The sequence below is a fragment of the Brachyhypopomus gauderio genome, chromosome 11 (assembly GCF_052324685.1).
Source record: "Brachyhypopomus gauderio isolate BG-103 chromosome 11, BGAUD_0.2, whole genome shotgun sequence".
Lineage (NCBI taxonomy): Eukaryota > Metazoa > Chordata > Actinopteri > Gymnotiformes > Hypopomidae > Brachyhypopomus > Brachyhypopomus gauderio.
Genome location: NC_135221.1, coordinates 18,837,164 through 18,855,944, shown reverse-complemented (window position 1 = coordinate 18,855,944; position 18,781 = coordinate 18,837,164). Strand labels below are relative to the sequence as shown.

At 42.6% G+C, this 18,781-nt stretch overlaps 1 protein-coding gene across 1 annotated transcript in view; it reads right to left on the bottom strand.

Annotated features, from left to right (window-relative positions):
• The window catches only part of il1rapl2 (interleukin 1 receptor accessory protein-like 2), a 230,393-nt gene that overhangs the window by 13,674 nt on the left and 197,938 nt on the right, over positions 1 to 18,781 (bottom strand). The window contains exons 7-8 of the mRNA XM_077022550.1: positions 8,815 to 8,944; positions 2,124 to 2,269 (exon numbers count right to left, since the gene is read on the bottom strand). Of these exons, the coding sequence (XP_076878665.1) occupies positions 2,124 to 2,269; positions 8,815 to 8,944 (276 nt within the window). The remainder of the gene's footprint in view (positions 1 to 2,123; positions 2,270 to 8,814; positions 8,945 to 18,781) is intronic.

Below are 18,781 nucleotides of genomic sequence, written 5' to 3'. Positions count from 1 at the left end.
TATTTAAAAATTATAGACTAAAAAATAAATTGCTGGGCTCTTTGATGGGCCCCCCTGGCCCTGGACAACAGACCCGGTTGTCCCCCCCCCCCCCCCCGTCGACGGAGCTGCTCCTCAGGCATCTTCTGACCTTCCAAGATTCTGTTAAATAACCCAGTCAAAAACTCCACTGCTGTCTCTCCCAAACATTTCCATGCCTCCACTGCAATATCATCAGGTCCAACTGCCTTACCACAATTCATTCTCCGAATTGCAGCCCTTACTTCCTCCTTGCTCACCTGGGGCACTTCCTGATTCACAACCTCTACCTCTTCTAACCTTCTTTCCCTTTCATTCTCTTGATTCAACAGTTCCTCAAAATACTCCTTTCACCTTCCCAAGACACTCTCCTCACCAGACAACACATTTCCATCTTTATCCTTTATCATCCTAACCTGCTGCACATTCTGCCCATCACGGTTTCTCTGTCTGGCCAATCTGTACAGATCCTTTCCCCCTTCCTTAGTGTCCAACTTCTCATACAGCTTGCTATATACCTTCTCTTTAGCTTCTGCCACTGCTCTCTTTGCCTTACAACACATCTCCTTGTACCTCTGTCTACTTTCTTCATCTCACTGAAAATCCCAATTCTTTTTAGCCAACCGCTTTCCTCTCAAACTTTCCTGAACTTCCTCATTCCACCACCACAACTCCTTGTCTATCTTCCTCTGTCCTGAGGTCACACCAAGTACCTTCCTAGCCACATCCCTCACTGCATTTGAAGTCTCATCCCAGGTATCCAGAACACCACCACCATTACCCAATACCTACCTCACCTCATCCCTCACAGTCCTCATCCTTTAACTTCCACCACCTGATCTTAGGTTCCGCTCTCACTCTCTTCCTCTTCTTCACCCCCAAAACCATCCTACATATCACTATCCTATGCTGTTTAGCTACACTCTCCCCTGGTAACACCTTACAATCACTAACCTCTTTCAGATTTTGTCTCCTACAGAGACCTGTGTGCATCTTCCCCCACTCTTATACGTTACCCTGTGCTCTTCCTTTTTCTTAAAGTAAGTGTTAACTACAGCCATCTTTATCCTTTTAGCAAAATCTACCACCATTTGTCCTTCTGTATTCCTTACATTAACAACATATCTACCCAACACCTCCTCATCACCACTGTTCCATCCTTCAACATTACCCCTACTCCATTTATCTTCCTGTCTACACCATGATAGAAGAGTTTGAAGCCACCACCAATGCTCCTGGCCTTGCTCTCCTTCCACTTGGTCTCCTGTACACACAGTATATCTATCTTCCTCCTCTCCATCTCATCAGCGAACTCTCTCCCTTTACTTGTCATAGAGCCCACATTCAACGTACCAACTCTAACCTCCACCCTCCTGCTCTGCCTCCTCTCCTTCATCTTCAGAACCCTCTTCCCCCCTCTCCTCCTCCTCCTTGTCCCAACAGTAGTCCAATTTCTGCTAATGCCCTGCTGGACAACAGCACCAGTGGCGGTCGTTGTTAACCCGGGCCTCGACCGATCCGGTATGGAATTTCTGTTTTTGATCCACATAATTTGATTTGGCGCAGTTTTTACACTGGACGCCATTTCTGACTCAGGAGTTTAAAAACCTGACTGGTTATTAATTTTGCGTGACTACCTCTTTACGGGGTGCCCTCGGATCAAACTCTTGCAGTATTTCTACTGAAAAATTATTACTCAAGGTCAAAGATCCATCGGCTCCTGTTTTCAGGGTAAAGATAATCATAAATTTTTGCCTCCTGATGTTAATGGCTATATGATGGGACTGAATAATTGTTTTTCTACCAAAGTGGGTCACAGCAGCTCCTTGGGAGGAGTCCACAAGGCCAGAGTGGGCCTGGTGCTGATGCCTTTATTCAAAGTCATACAACATTAATTTATTTTGATTGCACTGAATTGCTTTTGTCCTTTGTGACTCTCACTCAAGAGTGCATGCTCTTTGTGAATTTAGACACTTTCAACACAACAAGGCCAAGCCTCACGGGCCTACATTAGTTCTCTTACCATGCTTACAAGATCTTTGAATAGAAGAAAAAAGTCAGCAGACCCACACATTGTAATAGGATTAGGTTTTCGCAAGCTTTACCTTTCTTCTGAAGGAGGACACTTCCACGCCCACGCCCGATATGGTTCTCCACGGTGCAGGTGTAGTTGCCCAAGTCAGTTTCTTCCACAGCATCGAAGGTTAGACTCAACTCCACCTCCTTCTCTCCCAAGTACTCTCTGGTGAGTCTGCACACAGCACACCATACAGGATCAGCACGTGTTGTTTACACCTTTAACCTGAAACATATACTCATACACTCAATTTTTGGCATTGCACATCTTTCACTTCTTATAACCAGGGCCATGTTGTACATATGCATGGCCAGCACATACGAGGGACTCACTAACACCTGCTTTTTCTCCCCAGTGGAAATAAACAAACTGTTGACCATAGAACAAATACATGCATTTCAATGATTGAAAAGCCAGCTGAGCTGAACATTATTCCGAAATAAGCTCTTTAAATCATGGACATGGACATTTTATGGCTATAATCTGCGAGTTTAGAATAACAAAGCTCTTGCCACGACACTAGAGGTGGAAAACAATATCAGTTTTACTTCTGGCAATGAGAACAAAAGCCATCTCATAAATCTCACTTCTTGTCTTTGTTTTGAGTTATATCTGATGCTGTCTCACAGACCCAACGCATGTTTCTGTGGATTTGTGGCACTGCACACACTGTGTGCTCCTTGGAACAGTTAATCCATTTACAGGAGGAACCAACAGAATTGAACTCCAAGTTGATACAAGCTAATTTGTATGTAGTTATTGCAAGTGTCTTACAAGGCAAAGCTTAGAGATCGTTTTGAGGTATGTCCTTCCAAGATAGTTTATCTTATTTTATAAAACAGAACGTCATGAGCTAGCACAACCCATGCTAAATAAAGTAGGATTTTGGAGCCATTTGTTTGCAAAGTGTGATGGCTTGAGGATAGAAATTAGAAACCTGGATTATCTCCACTAGCTCCAGGTTTATCAGATACCTTGAATAAATGGGGTTTTGATTTTGATTTATATATATATATTAAAGCAAAATCAAAACAGGAATATATATAAAGGTTTATATATAAAGGTTTTGGTCTCAGGCCAATGCCACAACAGGCATCATTCTTAGCTAAATTAACCCTATAATAAAAGGTTGGATTACTTTTCATTATTATTATATTCATAGTAGTTTTAGCAGAACAAATATCGGTCTCCACTATCAAAATTGCTGAGCGCAAAGATGCTTCATTACTAATGCATAGGTCTGTTGTCATGACTACACACATCTGGAAATCAGCACCATCTGCCTAAATCTGTATATGTGGCCTTACAAATGCCCTGCACAGTCCAGCGTGATGTCTGAGAGAGGGAGTCTAGTCCATCCCTCCCACTCAGAGAGAACATGACCAACACTGATCTCATGGACTCTTGTCAGGGCCATTACTAAAAATCTTGGTACCAGTGACAGGAAAAAAAAACTCTCATCAGGTTTTAGTACAAGCGAGCCAAGCCTGTTAAGTTATTACAAATGCCAAGCTTGCTTCTTGGTCTGTATCTGTCTTGTAGGCTGCTCATGTTAAAATTCTCATATTCCTAGCATCCTACATGTCCAACATAATCAGGAGTGATTTTATGTCATTTATCTATGTAAATCTCTGACTATGACCTCATTATCTGTTGTGAATTGGAGGCAGACAGGTTCCCTTTTTGCATGTTGTCCTCTCTAATGGTTTCTCTCTTGTGGCATCCCAGAGGTTTTTTCCTTGACACTGTGCTTGCTCATTAGGAGTGGACTGAGATTTCTGGAAAGTTTAGGATGTTATTTTGGTGAGGAATGAATGTAAAAAAATCCAAAACCCTCTAGAATACTGCACACATTAGCCTTGTGCTTTCCATGATGTTCACTTCCATCAAGTCAGTTGGACCACAGATATGAAGTTAATGTGAGGGCTAAACCTTTAACCCTTGGTATGGCAAGCTCATTTGAATTTCCAGAATGAGCACAAATCTTTAGACAACTGAACAAATCAAGTTTGATTTTTATATACGTACTTGGACTTTACAATTTTACAGCTGATTATTTGAGAATGGAAGAAATAGACACCAATCAGACAGCAGCTCAGCCACTGAAACAGCGAAATAAGAATCAAATGCAACTCTGCAACTATGAATAATTGAAAGTTAGACAATCAAAATACCTTTAATGCATTTGATGGTAATGTCAGTCATAAGCTGATACAGCATCAGGCAGTCAACTGGACTCTATCACCATATCACCATGGTTACAAACTGATGGCTGTGCGTGGCACGACCAACTATGTTACATGGTGCACATGGCTGTCACAGTTTAGATGTAGCTAAACATACTGCCCAGTTTCTGAGGGAAAAAGTGAAAGGAAGCACACACACACTGTTTTATATCTATAAGGTAGCTTAGGATCTCACAACTGACTACAAACGTGTATTTAATGGACATTTGCTAGTATGGAAATTGTTGAGTAAAAATGGAAGATAGAGGTGGGAGGAAAGATAGGAAGGAGGACGAAATAAAGAACGACAGAAGAGACACTGTGAAACAGTCCTGCTAAGACTGACAGAAACAAATATGTCAGATAGACAGACAGACAGCCAGATGGGACAGATGGACAGAGAGAAAGAGTCCCTTTGCCAATCAAGGTGAAAACAGACTGGCGATGTTTGTTTGCATGAATGCACAATCATTACTACTGAAATGATTTCGAATTTACAAAAAATCATTAAAGTGCCGTGCTGTCTTACATCTGCAGTGTAATTGTGAAATGGGAGGGCTGGTTTTTGATACATTAATCAAAGCAATACCCAATTTTCTCCACACCAGCCAGATATCAAGCTAATATCAGGTGTGAAATAAGGTTGCATGCCCAGTGGGACTGAATGGGGGCTTTGGGCAGGAGAGGAAGGGGGGATCCGTGGACGGGGAGGGAGCGGGGGTGGTGACACAGCGTGGCAGCTAGGTTCTTCACGTCTCTATTTAGAGGATGTGCTTGCCATCGGTGGCAGAGTAATTAGCTGTGGTGTTAGCTGGGCTGACGGAGTGTGTGTGTGTGTGTGTGTGTGTGTGTGTGTGTGCACGTGCATACTTGGGTGTATGTTAGTGTGTTTAGACCCGCTTGGCAGAAAAACAAGATGTAAGAGAGTGGACCTCAATAGGAGGTGCGTTTTACTGAAGATACAAAGGAATAATGTCCATCCTTCAACAGCTGTTTTTTCCTCTTTATTCCTTGCACTGAAATTTATTTCTCTCCTTGGATAACAAGCAGTCAATAGTTTGCATGCACAGACATACTTAAAGACAAGGCTTGCTATATTGAATGTATATTTGCCCTTATCCTTAACACACACCCACAGTGGCTCCAATTACCAGTGTGGCTCCCATACACACACACACACACACACACACACACACACACACACACACACACACACACACACACACACACACACACACGTACGTCCAGGACTCAAACGTGTGCTCCTGTTTCTTTCAGTCAGTATTTCTCATTCGTCCTGTCTATCGTCGGGTCTCATTCCTTTCCTCGCTCCCTAGAACAGACAGCATTAGTCTGCAGTCACCAGTAGAAAACTGGGTCATAGGATCTTGCATCACTAGTCTGACCCGTGCCGCTCCGAATGAGCTCAAAGCACGCCTCGTTTCAAAAACAGCACAGCCTTTGTTCTAAGGTTACTCTCTCCTTTAACGCATTTCTGTCATTAGCGGAACAACAGGCATCCACAGTGATGTTGAGGGGCACACCAAATCCTTCATCCTGCCGTCACTCCACAACCACTCCAGAACGCACTTCAGTACGCTTTTATTCAGAATACTTTAAATAATTAACATCCTATATTTTATTATGGCCTGCTGGGCATATAGCCATAAAGGGGACCGGACAAATTGATACCAACTTTTAGCTGAAAGCACTCTTCCGCTCTCTCGGGGCTTCTTGGTAGAGTGAAGGCGAAATGCGTAGCGCTGGAGATTACCTGTGGGCCTAAGTAGAGAGAGATAATGAAAAGTGAACAAGGGACAGGTGCGTTAGGTGAGGCTAATAAGCTGGTGATTGCGGGTGTGGGAGGGGCTGTGAGAGGGGGCATGTGTGTGTGGGTGTGTCCCTTTGGCTGGGTCTGACATTAACGTAGTGTTATGAAATATGATGTACTACGCTGAATCCAGCAGCTGATTTTTTGCAGCGTTTTTAGCAAAGGAACAAAATTTCAAGAAATTGAGTTCTAATGCAAGTCTGTAAATGTGGTGCAAGTTGAACTTCCACTTGTACAACATGGACATTGTGAGAAGTCGTGATTATAGGAAACCTGCACCACTGAATTTCTGCTAGAAAAAAACTGCTGTGACCTAAATCCAACACCAAAGCACACAAACATTAGACTACAAATACCAGAAGGCCAGGAGTTAACCCACAATTACGATACAGTCAACATATGGGTAACACAAGTGAAATATCAGAAGCATATATTCATTATATAACACAGTACATCCAAGCTGAACAGCAAAGCCCTTCAAAAGCATGCAGTATTACTGGTGCTGCCAGTATAAAGATGTGATCCAGAAACACATTCTTTACTCATCTTCAAGAAGTGCCTCTGGTCCTTGATTGCTTGCACATCAAGAGGGAGAGTGAAATTTTGATCCTCGTATGCCAACCGTCCAAAGAACTAAGAGCTTAGACTCCATATACACCTGGTCATTTCAAGCATCTTAGGATGGATGACATCAAAATGGAGGTACAAATGCACCCAAGATGCTTTAAAGAAGTGACTAAAACCAAATCCACCCTTATTTTAGGAGGTCGATTTAGATTAAATGTACAAAGTTTTACACATGTAAATACATCCATCTCTCTAATCTGCAACGACATTGTGGGCATATTACATTGCCTGACTTTGCCCATGCAGGACCCAGAGCACTATGCCTTCCTCCATCTTTAACAAAACAGAAGATTTTCACATCCAAAGTTGCTGCCTTTGTCTTACTTTTGCCATAACTGAACAGAGGAAGAGGGCATGTTGTGGCTATGTCCACTCAAACAAGCACAAACACAGTGTCGCTACAGTCACACACCCCCTGGGCTTACTCTCCTGCACAATACACTAATGACCCCCGAGTCATTGTCCGTCATTTCTGTCTGTCTTGGTATTAGCTTTGCGTGTTTTCCTTTTAATGCTTCCTGAATGATATTTATAATGTACATACACACACATTATTGTGTATATTTTATATTTTATTTTATTCATGGATTTTTATGCTACCCGAGTAAAGCAATCTTGGACTATGAAAGGAGTCATATATGAAAACAACATCATCATCAGCCTGTGCATAGTCTCATTAAAACCTCAGACAAACTGCAAATTGTCCACGCTAGTAGACGGGTGTGCACAAACGCCACGATGCCACAGACTAAAAACACTCAGCCCTCCACCCACTATTTCAGAACGTGCGGCCACGCACGGGACTCCAGTGCCATGAGCGTGCCGTCGACGCCGTGTAAACGGGACATACCAAGACCGCTGCCAAGCAAACTTTACGTCCAACAGATCCGATCCGGGGGAACGACACCAGCCAGCAGACAGATGCCATTCACACGCGTGTGGACTGTGGGGACCGGGGGAGGTTGCAACCCGCAGCAGCTCCGAGTTCTCTGCGTTTCGCTCAGGGCCACGTGTGGGCGAAGGGGGGCAGGCGGACGGGGGCTGCATGAAGATGGGCCGCAGGCTTCTCTCGCACAAGCGCCGCCATTCATGACAACAACAAACAACAAGGACACTCCTGGCGGGCTGAGAGGCGGCCGCGTCTCCTCCGCCGTAGGAGGGCCAAGGCCCGGCAGCTCACTCCCAGCGTGTGGGGCGAGCAACGTCAGCGTCAACGCCGCTCCTCAGGGACTGGGTTACACCCTCTCCCTCACCACTGTTCCTTGTACCTGGTAGCAGCCATCAAGCCAAAAAGACATTACCTAGTCTTACTCGGATCCAAAAACAATGACAGATAGTTTGAGACAGAGATGCGTGCCATATCAAAACACTACCAGGGAATCAAGCGAGACTGAAATGACCCTTAATAACATTTTACAAGTATTAGCAGCAAAATTGTACCTTTGATTTAAAAAGTCTGGACCAGAAAGTTTTCATTTTGTTTTTTTATATCATCAGCTAAAATAAACTTTTTTAATTTTTTTTTATTTTGCACAGTATTAAGATGCCAATAGTGGCATAATAGGTCTTCAGAGCATGGCAAACCCTAGTTATCTTATCCTGAATCCAGAAAAGTAGTGGGTTTCTGTGAAGAGGTGCTGCTCAATCACTTAGTCTGGTTCTAAATATGCATCAGGCATACCGAAGGCAGAACTGTCTTATTTCCGAGAGGATCCATATACAAGAAACTGCCATCAAGAAGACACGATTTCCATCACACATAAAACCCATATATGCTACCTCTAGTAGTTTGAAGAGTAGCTTGATATTATAGATCACACTAAACATTTTAAAAATGTTTTTGTCAGGCTCTTGGACATGTTATATAGGCCTTTTTATGGAATGTATTCTTGTTTAATAAATGAGATACATATAAATGCACATCCATGCACATCCATACAAAACTACATATATTCAGTCATACAGTCATTCAGTCATAATGCACTGCCATTATCCACATTAAAACACTGTTCTCTATGTTTTAAAATGATTATTACCTGACTTCACTCTCTCTGACGTGTCCTTCCAATTCTTCTACGAATTTGTCCCCCTTCATCCAGTAGATTATTGGCCGGGACTCTCCACTATAGCCAAAGAAAGCTTTGCAGTCCAAGCTGAGGGGCATTCCTGCAGAAACAAGCATACAGAGTGGTCATAACAAATATCTACCACAAATACACAAAGACGTTTTGCTAAGCTCTTCAAATGTGTTTAACCCAACCATTTAGTGGGCTGGGCTTTATCACAACCCATTTAATGTTTACAATATTCAGTGTTCATCATCGTAGGACAATATGGGTCAGACTTAGAAAAATCAATCAGTGTGACCTAAAAATCAAACAATGCTATGCATTTGCGGGGCCACAAAAATTGAACACGTTTTTTTTTTAAAAGGCACTCTTGGGTTTACTCCAATTCCTCATACACAAGCAGATCAATACAAGATGTGCATTCCCCAGAAAAAAAAACAAAGAAAAGTGCAGCCAAGTGTGTTTCTTTCAGCCTATTGAGAGTTGAGGGCTGGGGGGAGGGGCCAGACCTTCAGAAGACAACCCGCCGAAGACAAGGCAGCTCAAAAGAGTGAGATGAGCACTGATACCCCTTCCTGTATCACTGTGTCAGAGCAGCAACACTGTAGTAACTAACATCAGTGATTTTCTATTTTAAATTTAAAGGTATATTTTAAATGAGGACTGGCACAATGTTGTTATTGAATTTTTTTGTTGTTACGTGTAAGAATTTTATTAGTATTGAAGAATCCCGCCTGGTAATGCAACTTCTGCTTACAAACTCCATTTTATGTGGTATTTTCCCTAAATCAAACAGGCTATGGAGAGTTAGTTGCTGTAGTGTCTGAGCTGATTAGATATTGACATGCTTCTCTAATAACATTAAGAAAGGAACCCAAAGTTTGATTCTTCCACAGATCCTTCATAGTGATGTACCCATCTAGTCTGACGACTTTGAAACGTTTTGCAAGATAACAAAAACATATTGATCCATGTTTGCCCTTAATGTACTACCAACAGTAATCTAAGTGTGGCCAGTAGGATATATTGCATCTATTCCAAATTCACATTACTAGTTCACTCATAGTTTCAGTCAGTCAGTCGCCAATAACTTGCAAATAATTACAATTTATTTGCACTGACTTGGCTACATTATAAGAATACTAACCACAAAATATTATCACTAAACACAGAAAATATTTTATCTGGTTACACGTTATTATGGTACAGTAGGTGTGTTAAGCATATTTACTTCATTTTTTTAAAGTTTTTAACATTTCTTTTCTAGGAATATCTATGTGCCACCCTAGTTTGTCAGGTTCTTTTCCAGCTGGGTATAATTTTCAATTCAGCCTTGATTTGTATTACTTCAGTATTTCCCCACCATTTAGACGATCAAGGCGTTTCCACTGGGCTGATGACCCTGATCTCCTGTAAATGATCTTAGCATCTTTTGGAGCAAGCGGGGAATTAGCAACATTGCGAGTCCTCCCATGATGCCTCAGTGGGGGAGACAGCGAGGCATCTTTCTTTCATCCACGCACTCTTTTACCAAAGCGAAGATAAAAGCACACGCTGGTGGATTTCTGAAGGAAGCAAAGAAAGCAGATGCTAATTGCTACCCGCATTTATTTCATGAGGACTAATCTTAAAGTTGTCAGGATAATTAGAGGGCTTAGTGGAAGTGCATGGCTCCGAGCACTTTTATTCCCTCTGCATTTTGTTGTTTAAGATCCTGAATCTGATTTAGATCAAAATAAGATTTTGCCAATTGATCCACAAAGCCATAATAATAATAATAATAACTAGTATAAATCAAATTTTGTTATTTTTATTCACCATGGCTCTGGGTCACAAATTATGAGTGCAAAACATGTTTACATATCCTCCAAGGAAAGAGCAAATTTCTTATCATAACTATATGCATAAGAAATGTGAATCTGTTTGCTCAACTATCAGACATACAGAACTATTCCATGTCTACATAAACAAATAATGTTTACAGTACATTATGAGCTCACGTTACAGTGGGCAAAGAATGTGAACTTTTTTGCTTCCAAAACTAATATAATTGGACGTAATACTTCTTATGCTGTTATTAGAAATATTTGATCACATTTGGCTTTTAAGTGATTAATGTACAATTTATGAATCACTTATTCATAAGGTAGTTATTACCGTATGTACAAGCCTATTTCTCAAATGCACGATGCATGACTTGTGCCTGTATTTGGTCTGAGGAACATACCTCTTCAATTCGGCAGTAATCTGCCAAGATAGGATCCACTTTCCTTGGTACTGACTTCCCAAAATCAGTACCAAGGAAAATCTATGGGTGAAATTCTGAAAACATATTTGGAATTTGGATTCAGTACACAAAAACACAAGAGGAAACAGATATTTTGCAGGATGACAAATCGCTGTTGACCAGTAAATAAGTTAGAAATGTAAACAACCAAATGCATTCATGCATTCCACATATATAGTTTATATGTTACTGTATAAAAAATGCTATTTCAAATTTTGTTTGAGGAAAATGTTGAAGCTTTGAAATGGAGTCAGAACATCAAAACAAATGAAACACAATATGAGCATAGGCTCACTATATCTAAGTTTTCCTCAAAACATCTTTGTTTATCACCTTAAAGTTACAGCACATCAGTCTGACTATAATCTATAAACACTATTATCTAATCTATATTAAGTAAAACGACAACTGACACCAAACTAAACACAAGAAAAACCTTAATCTGTTTTTTCTTCATAATTAGGTTAATGTTGCTCTTTTGGGCACACAATGAACATACACAAAGTGTGTCCTTTGAATACCATTCCAAAGTTCAATAACTGAACAATGTATTTAACCAGAATTGCTCCTCTTCCTGTGTATAGTGGGTCATTCTTAGGTCATGTAAAGCTTATGTAATCATTACTCTCCATAGTCAGAGAGCTGATGCCCCTCCCACACACTGTATTTCTGCTTTTTCACCCTCCTCAAGACTACACAACCTAGCTAGTGAGTGGAAGCCATCTAGCCAGAAAAAGCATTAAAAAGTTGTACAGTGCCATTTGTGTCTTTGGGATGTCAAGAAAACCTGAAGGTGCTAGAAGTTATTTTGCAATGCAATTTCTCCCATCCACTGAAGTGACCATGCTGTCATCAGTGCCTGTAAATGAGTCTGACCTGTATGCTGAGGGACCAGGAGCCCTCATCAGCAGGGTCATATACTCATGGGTGATCTCCCCATTCACCATAGTTCATAGCTAGGACAGAAGAATCAGTCTGGTTGCCTTTTACCAGAGCTTATGTTTTTGTGTCATTTAAAAAATGTATTCGCTGAATGTGTAATATAATACTCTAATTTACTATCCTATAAACATTTTTAACACACATTATGTTCCCTGGGTCTTTAACTAAATGAGGTACTAGGGAGAGATCTTGCTGAAGAATAAATTATTAGGCTTGAGTGAGCCGCTAAATATGTATTTGCAAATGGAGCATGTCAATGCACTGTGGACGGCTTCCTGATTTTAACTGCCACGCTGAATGGAAAACATGAACAAATCCTTTTTGGCCCTAATTACATTTCTGAAGAAGACAATGCAATTACACTGACATGGAGCTGTTTCCCAGGCAGGAGAACTTAATGCCGAGCAGACCCACGCTACCCCGCTGAGGATTCACTTTAAACACACTATCTTAGCCCAAATCAACAGTAGCAATGCAAAAACAAAGCACGTGAGTATCCACTGTTAGCCTGTGTCCCAAATTACTCAAATTCATCTAGAGTATAGTAAGTAAGGATTCGGTTAAAAAGTATTTTTAAGTACATCCCACCCTGTAAATCTTTACTACAAAACTTTGTGCATTTGGGATAAGGAAAAGATACTATATGTGCATGTAACTCATATGCGGATTGCAATATTTGCCTTTCAGTAGAACATGAACTCAGAGTTAAACAATGTTTTAGGTTCGGTATTGTCACGGTGAGGCGGCCCCCTACCGGCCGCCTCTGTCCACAGCGGCTGTGTTGTTGTTGTTTTGTGACGTCGTGTACGCCCCTCAGGTGGGCGGAGCCCGTGATCCGTTCCCACCTAATGGTCGTTTGTCTGTCTATATATGACTTGTCTTTGTACCAGTTGACCGCTGGTCATTATATCCTTAATTTGGATCTATTGCACGGGTTTTAGGTTTGCACACTTTATATTAAACCACCCTTTTTCCCTGAGACTTGGCGTGATCGCTTCCTTTTTGTTGCTCACACCTGCCCGTCACAGAATGACCAGCCACCCTTCGGAAGCCGCCGAGTCTCTTTTTCTTTCTCCTTCGTTCGTGGTCAAGTCTCGTGGTAAGTGTTTGTCTGCGTGGTGTTTTGTGAAGAGTTCCGCCGTGCTTTTGTGTTGTCTGTGGCACGGCGAGGACCAGGGCTGTCTGCCCTGGGAAAAAACTCTTCGTGTTTGTCGTTTGTTTGTTGGAAGAGCTCCGCCGTGCTCGTGTTGTTTGTGGCACGGCGAGGACCAAGGCAGTCTCCCTGGTAAGCTCTTCGTCTTGTGTGGTGTTAGTGTGTCCAGGTGAACGGACGTGAGGATCTGTGTGCGTGCGCGTTTGTTATATGTTAAGTGTTTTGTGTGTGTGACGCGGTCGCCGCTCGTCACTGTCGCCTCGCTCCCCGTGTGTCATGTGTTTTATGTGGGGAGCGACTGCGACTCTGAGCGGCGCGTCACCGTCGTTTATGTGTAGTGCACGCAAGTATCGGTCCCGTTCGTTCAGTGTCTGCGCACTAAGTTCTGTTTGTCGAGTCTTTGTGTGCATGTTGTGTCCTAACGTGTTGTCTAATGTTTGCGTGTAATTCCACGCATGCTCCTCCCCCTGAATGTGTGTTTGGGGGGGGACCGGCTGTGGTCCCGTGCCATGGGGTGTGGCACGGAGGGCGTCGCTCCCGAGGGAGGCCCTGACCAGGTAAGTGGGGGGTTCTCCTGAGTTAGGATGGAGACCCCTCCCCCTTGGAGGGGGGATCAGGGTAGTGCGCGTTTGTGTTCTGTGTTGGTGTGTGTGGGTGTGTGTGCATTTGTGTTTTATGTGCAGGTGCTTCTCCCTGGCGTTGAATCGTGGCATTCCTGGACCTTGTGGGGGTCTCCAGCTGGCAGGAGCCCCCTTATGTTGTGGGGTGACCGGAGCCCGGTTGGAAAGAGCCCCTCCCTAGAGGGCTGGGGCCCCCGGATGTTTGGGGACCATGGGGCTCCGGTCTGAAGAGCTCCTGCACAGGACGGAGACCCTTCCACGGGGTCCTGGAGGTGAGGTAGCCACGCCCCAGGGAGGTAACCTGCACACACATACACCCCGGACGGACAAGGAGCCGAGGCCCGCCGTCCTCGCACCTGTGGGGCTATGCGGCTTAAGGCCGGTTAGGGCGTGAGGGCCCTGTGACCGACCGGGGCGTGGTTTTGTCTTGTTGACGGCCCAGTCGGTCCAGGGTCCCGCCCAGGGAGGTGAGCTGACTAATGTTATGTGTTTTGTGTTTCAGCTCGTGGACTACAGGAGGTGTCCCTGCCTGTCCTTGCCTTCCTGCCCCTTCGTGTTGTTGTGCAGCCGCTGTGTGCCACACACCCAGTGGAGGGGAGTGCGGCTTGGTGGGGGGGTCTGTCACGGTGAGGCGGCCCCCTACCGGCCGCCTCTGTCCACAGCGGCTGTGTTGTTGTTGTTTTGTGACGTCGTGTACGCCCCTCAGGTGGGCGGAGCCCGTGATCCGTTCCCACCTAATGGTCGTTTGTCTGTCTATATATGTCTTGTCTTTGTACCAGTTGACCGCTGGTCATTATATCCTTAATTTGGATCTATTGCACGGGTTTTAGGTTTGCACACTTTATATTAAACCACCCTTTTTCCCTGAGACTTGGCGTGATCGCTTCCTTTTTGTTGCTCACACCTGCCCGTCACAGGTATGGTAGACCATTACGATGTTTTCGCAGTGTTCGTATCAACAGTTGCATAATTTCCTCATCTCTGTAACACTGTCACCTCTGTAATAATGTGTAAGAATTATGCACTGCTAACAGCCAAGTTCTGGCAGATGGGATCAAGCAGTGTCTCAGTTTGAAACTTTATTAGCTCCAACAGCAAGCATGGTGCTGACAGTAATTTCCCTATGGTATGTCATTAATGCAATCTGCAGGCTATATTATGCTTGCTGTAGATAGTGTATAATAATGAGTTATTAGCTGTATTTATAAAGGAGTCTGACCTTCAGCAGTGATTGGGGGCGGGGGCGGGGGAAGGGGGGTGGGGGTTTGGGAGTGTGGCATATGTAAACATGATTCAGGACAGGGTTGAGTCACACAGGTGCTGCACAGCAATAGAAATATTGCTGTTTTTCGGCTCACAGGGCAATTAAAGTAAAAGGGCTAAAACGGAACATTATAAATTGGAACCCAGCATCAATGATTAAAAAAGTAAGATTTTTACCTTTGGTAGTGTATAGATATAAACACCTCCCTATATATATATATAGGGAGGTGTTTATATCTATACACTACCAGTGTTACAGTGTTACTATGGACCTTACTACTGAGCACATGCCTCATCACCTCCCAATCAGACATAAGGTAACTATCTGTGCAAAACAAATTGCATCTGACTCTAGTGTTTTTTTAATGATGCAAAAATGGCAGTTAAAATTCTCAGTGTCACAGAATTGCACATCCCCCCATGAACCTGTGAGTTTGTTGAACATTGCCACACCCCCTTGTTAACCAAACCTCTGTTAATCTGTTTCACCCATTGCCCTCATAATTCTGTCCTCTATTGTCATTGTGTTTATGTATTTGTGTCTGTATGTGTATGTATCTGTGTCTGCATCTGTATGTGTTTTTTATTTGCATTTGTGCCTGTATTTGTATGTGTGTGTGTTTTATGTATTTGTGTCTGTATTTGTATGTGTATGCATTTTGTATTTTTCTGTATTTGTGTCATACACTCACACATTACATATGGCGTATAAGTGTGTGAAACTTTGGCCTAAGGAGGCCACTTGTCCTGCAACTGTATTTTGAATAACTTGAACATTTTTGCCTTAACGAAATATCAAAATGAACGTTATTATTCAGAATTATGCAGGCAAATGGTTGGAGGTCCAACACTGACCTATAAATATTGAAAATACTGAAAATATTTCAAAAGTAATGAAAAAAATTATATATATAAAATAGATGCCTGGTTAGTCAGTGGTTTGACATTCCCTTGTCTTCCATTTCATAAATGTACACACACACACACACACACACACACACACACACACACACACACACAAAAGTATATTTCTGTCATTGTGGTGCTATGTCAAATTTCTTTATCATTGTAACCTCCCACTGATTTTCTATTGCTTTCCAAAATATTCTTGGGAACATCTTCTCATTCTTTTTGTCGGTCCAGTGTCCATTTCCCCTCTTCCATAATGCACCTCAGATTCAGCCATATGGCTGTCAGGATTCTTGTGAGTCAGGCAGGGGCCATTGAGAATTAGACAAGGGACCTCAAACAGCTGTGACATGCACTGGGGGCAGAGCGGAGACAATCGCACAGGTGAGTTGCGAGGACTCCACTGAGATGGCCGACAGTATGGCACACTGTCTGAGTGGTGGGAGAACAGAGCAAGGGGCAAACAAATAAAAGAGCAAATACAGTGGTAAAAAGGATGCAATGGTACCTGGAATATTCTGGTTTCTGGTACCTCTGACATGGGCAGAAGAAGGAATAAATGAAACATTCAAATTATAGCAACACAAGGTAATACTCCAATACTCCATTGAGCATCTAAGCAACACACTGTGTGAACTGCTGTTCACTCTAAATCTGCATTTCATCACGCCTGAAACTGTTTTGTGTAATAAGCACACAAAAGACAGCTTTTGTCCGCTGAAATGAAGAGAAAAAAATAAAAAATAAAATAAAATGAACAGTTAAGAAAGTTAAGAAGTTAAAATAAACTGCTCTGCTTTTGCAGTTGTGTTGACTCCCAACTTGTATTAAAGCAAAGGAGTTTCATAGAAATTGTCACATGAATGTGTGACATAGTTTGCTCAATCGGTGGCAATTGGCAGATGTAAATGTGCCATATTTAGTAAATTGTGATTTTTCACCGCAATCGAAATTTGTCCTTTGGCTTTTTACCCATCTGTGCAGTTAGAACACACACACTAGTGATTACTAGGGGGCTGTGGATCACACGTGCCCAGAGCGGTGGCCAGCCCTAACTCGGTGCCCGGGGAGCAGTTGGGGTTAGGTGCCTTGCTCAAGGGCACCTCAGTCATGGCCTCAGGTTGGGGAATCGAACCCACGACCCTCCGGTCACAAGACCAGTTCCCTACCACCAGGCCATGACTGGGGAATGCACTCCAAATTATAAGTGATGCAGCAGTCTAAGGGATTTTGTCATGCTTTCCTACCAAATTGTTTGGGAAATAGAACATTTAAAAGGTGTTTTGTGAATTATTAATGAGGCAGATCACTGATCTCCTCACTAAGGAGGATTTTGTCTTCTAACACTGTGGTTTGAATAACGTTAAGGCCATATAGTTGAACTTACTACAGAAGTGGGAAAAGGAGTCAGAGATGTCAGTTCAAACATTCTTTGATTTTTGAATACCAGAGTAGTGTTCCTGCCTTATCATTTCTTAAGAAGAACAAAGCAGAAAAATGGAGTGTTGTATAATATCAATAGACCTTTAACCTATAGACATGAGCCGCATTAATGCATCAATAGCTGCTGTACATATGCATAGCACTTAGAAACACCAAGCAGCTGTTCCATTTTGGTCCTTACATTGATTATTATTTCTTCCAAGGTGTTCATGAGACCGAACGTTGCCAATGGCCAGTCTGTCATTACATATGCTCAAGGACCTTATTGACTATCACAGCTGCCGCAATATTGACACCCACTGCACAATTTCTGCCTGTTTATCACCATGTAAAACCAGTAACGACTAAGTCAAAAGTCATTTTTACACTTGATTAAACATTAAAAGTTTCATTCTGCAATTTAGTAATAAAGGTAATGTTGATGTAATAAGATAATAAAGTAATAAACTGAACGTAGCAAGAACTGAAAAACAAAAGTCACCGATTAGTATGATTTATGCCTCATTATCATGCTGCTATAAACGAGGCTGATGACAAGGGCACAAAAGTGTGGACAGAGTGGAAGTGTGGACAGAGTGTTAGTGTGGACGTCCTGGCAAGATCTTGGGTCTCACTTACAGAGTGGCTGTCAATGTTTCTTTTCAGCTGCGTAAGGCAAATATTTAATAGGTCCATATGTCATCACACTGTTCTTTACAGTGTTCATACTGAAAATGAGAACGAGTGATCTTATACATGATTTTCCAAGTAGAAATTTCATGCGCACTTTGGTAAAATATGGTTTTGTTTTACACTCCACTACTGAATTCCACTGCTCATGTCAGCAGTTCAGAGGGAGCTCAGGGATTTCTGGAACTGTAGGGACATGCTATGTCATGTGAGTACGCCATGGACATCTCCTCATTTCTCTCACACTTAGGCTACTGGTGATTTATTCACTCGTTGGTTCACATATAAACTCCCATGTGCATCTGTTCTTTTTGTGAAGTCTCTCAGTTCTGTATAAGAGCTCTGGGCTTTAGGCTTCATTACATGCTGTGCAGACTCCTCTGTGTACCAACCATTGCTAGTCCATGCTTAGCGCCTTCTTGTTTGCTAGGTCCTGCTTATTCGAGTTTTAATTCAAGTTTTATAGCAGCTTGTTTGTTTTTGTGCCTACTGTGGACTGTTTGTGGGTTGTTTGTCTGTCTGTAAGGAGTGTCTGAGGCTCAGAGACTGTGGTTACACCACCAAGACACCTGCACATCAAACCTCCTCCAAACCTGGTTCTGCCTCTCTGCTGCCTCTGGCCTAAGCTTTGTTACCGCATTACCATCA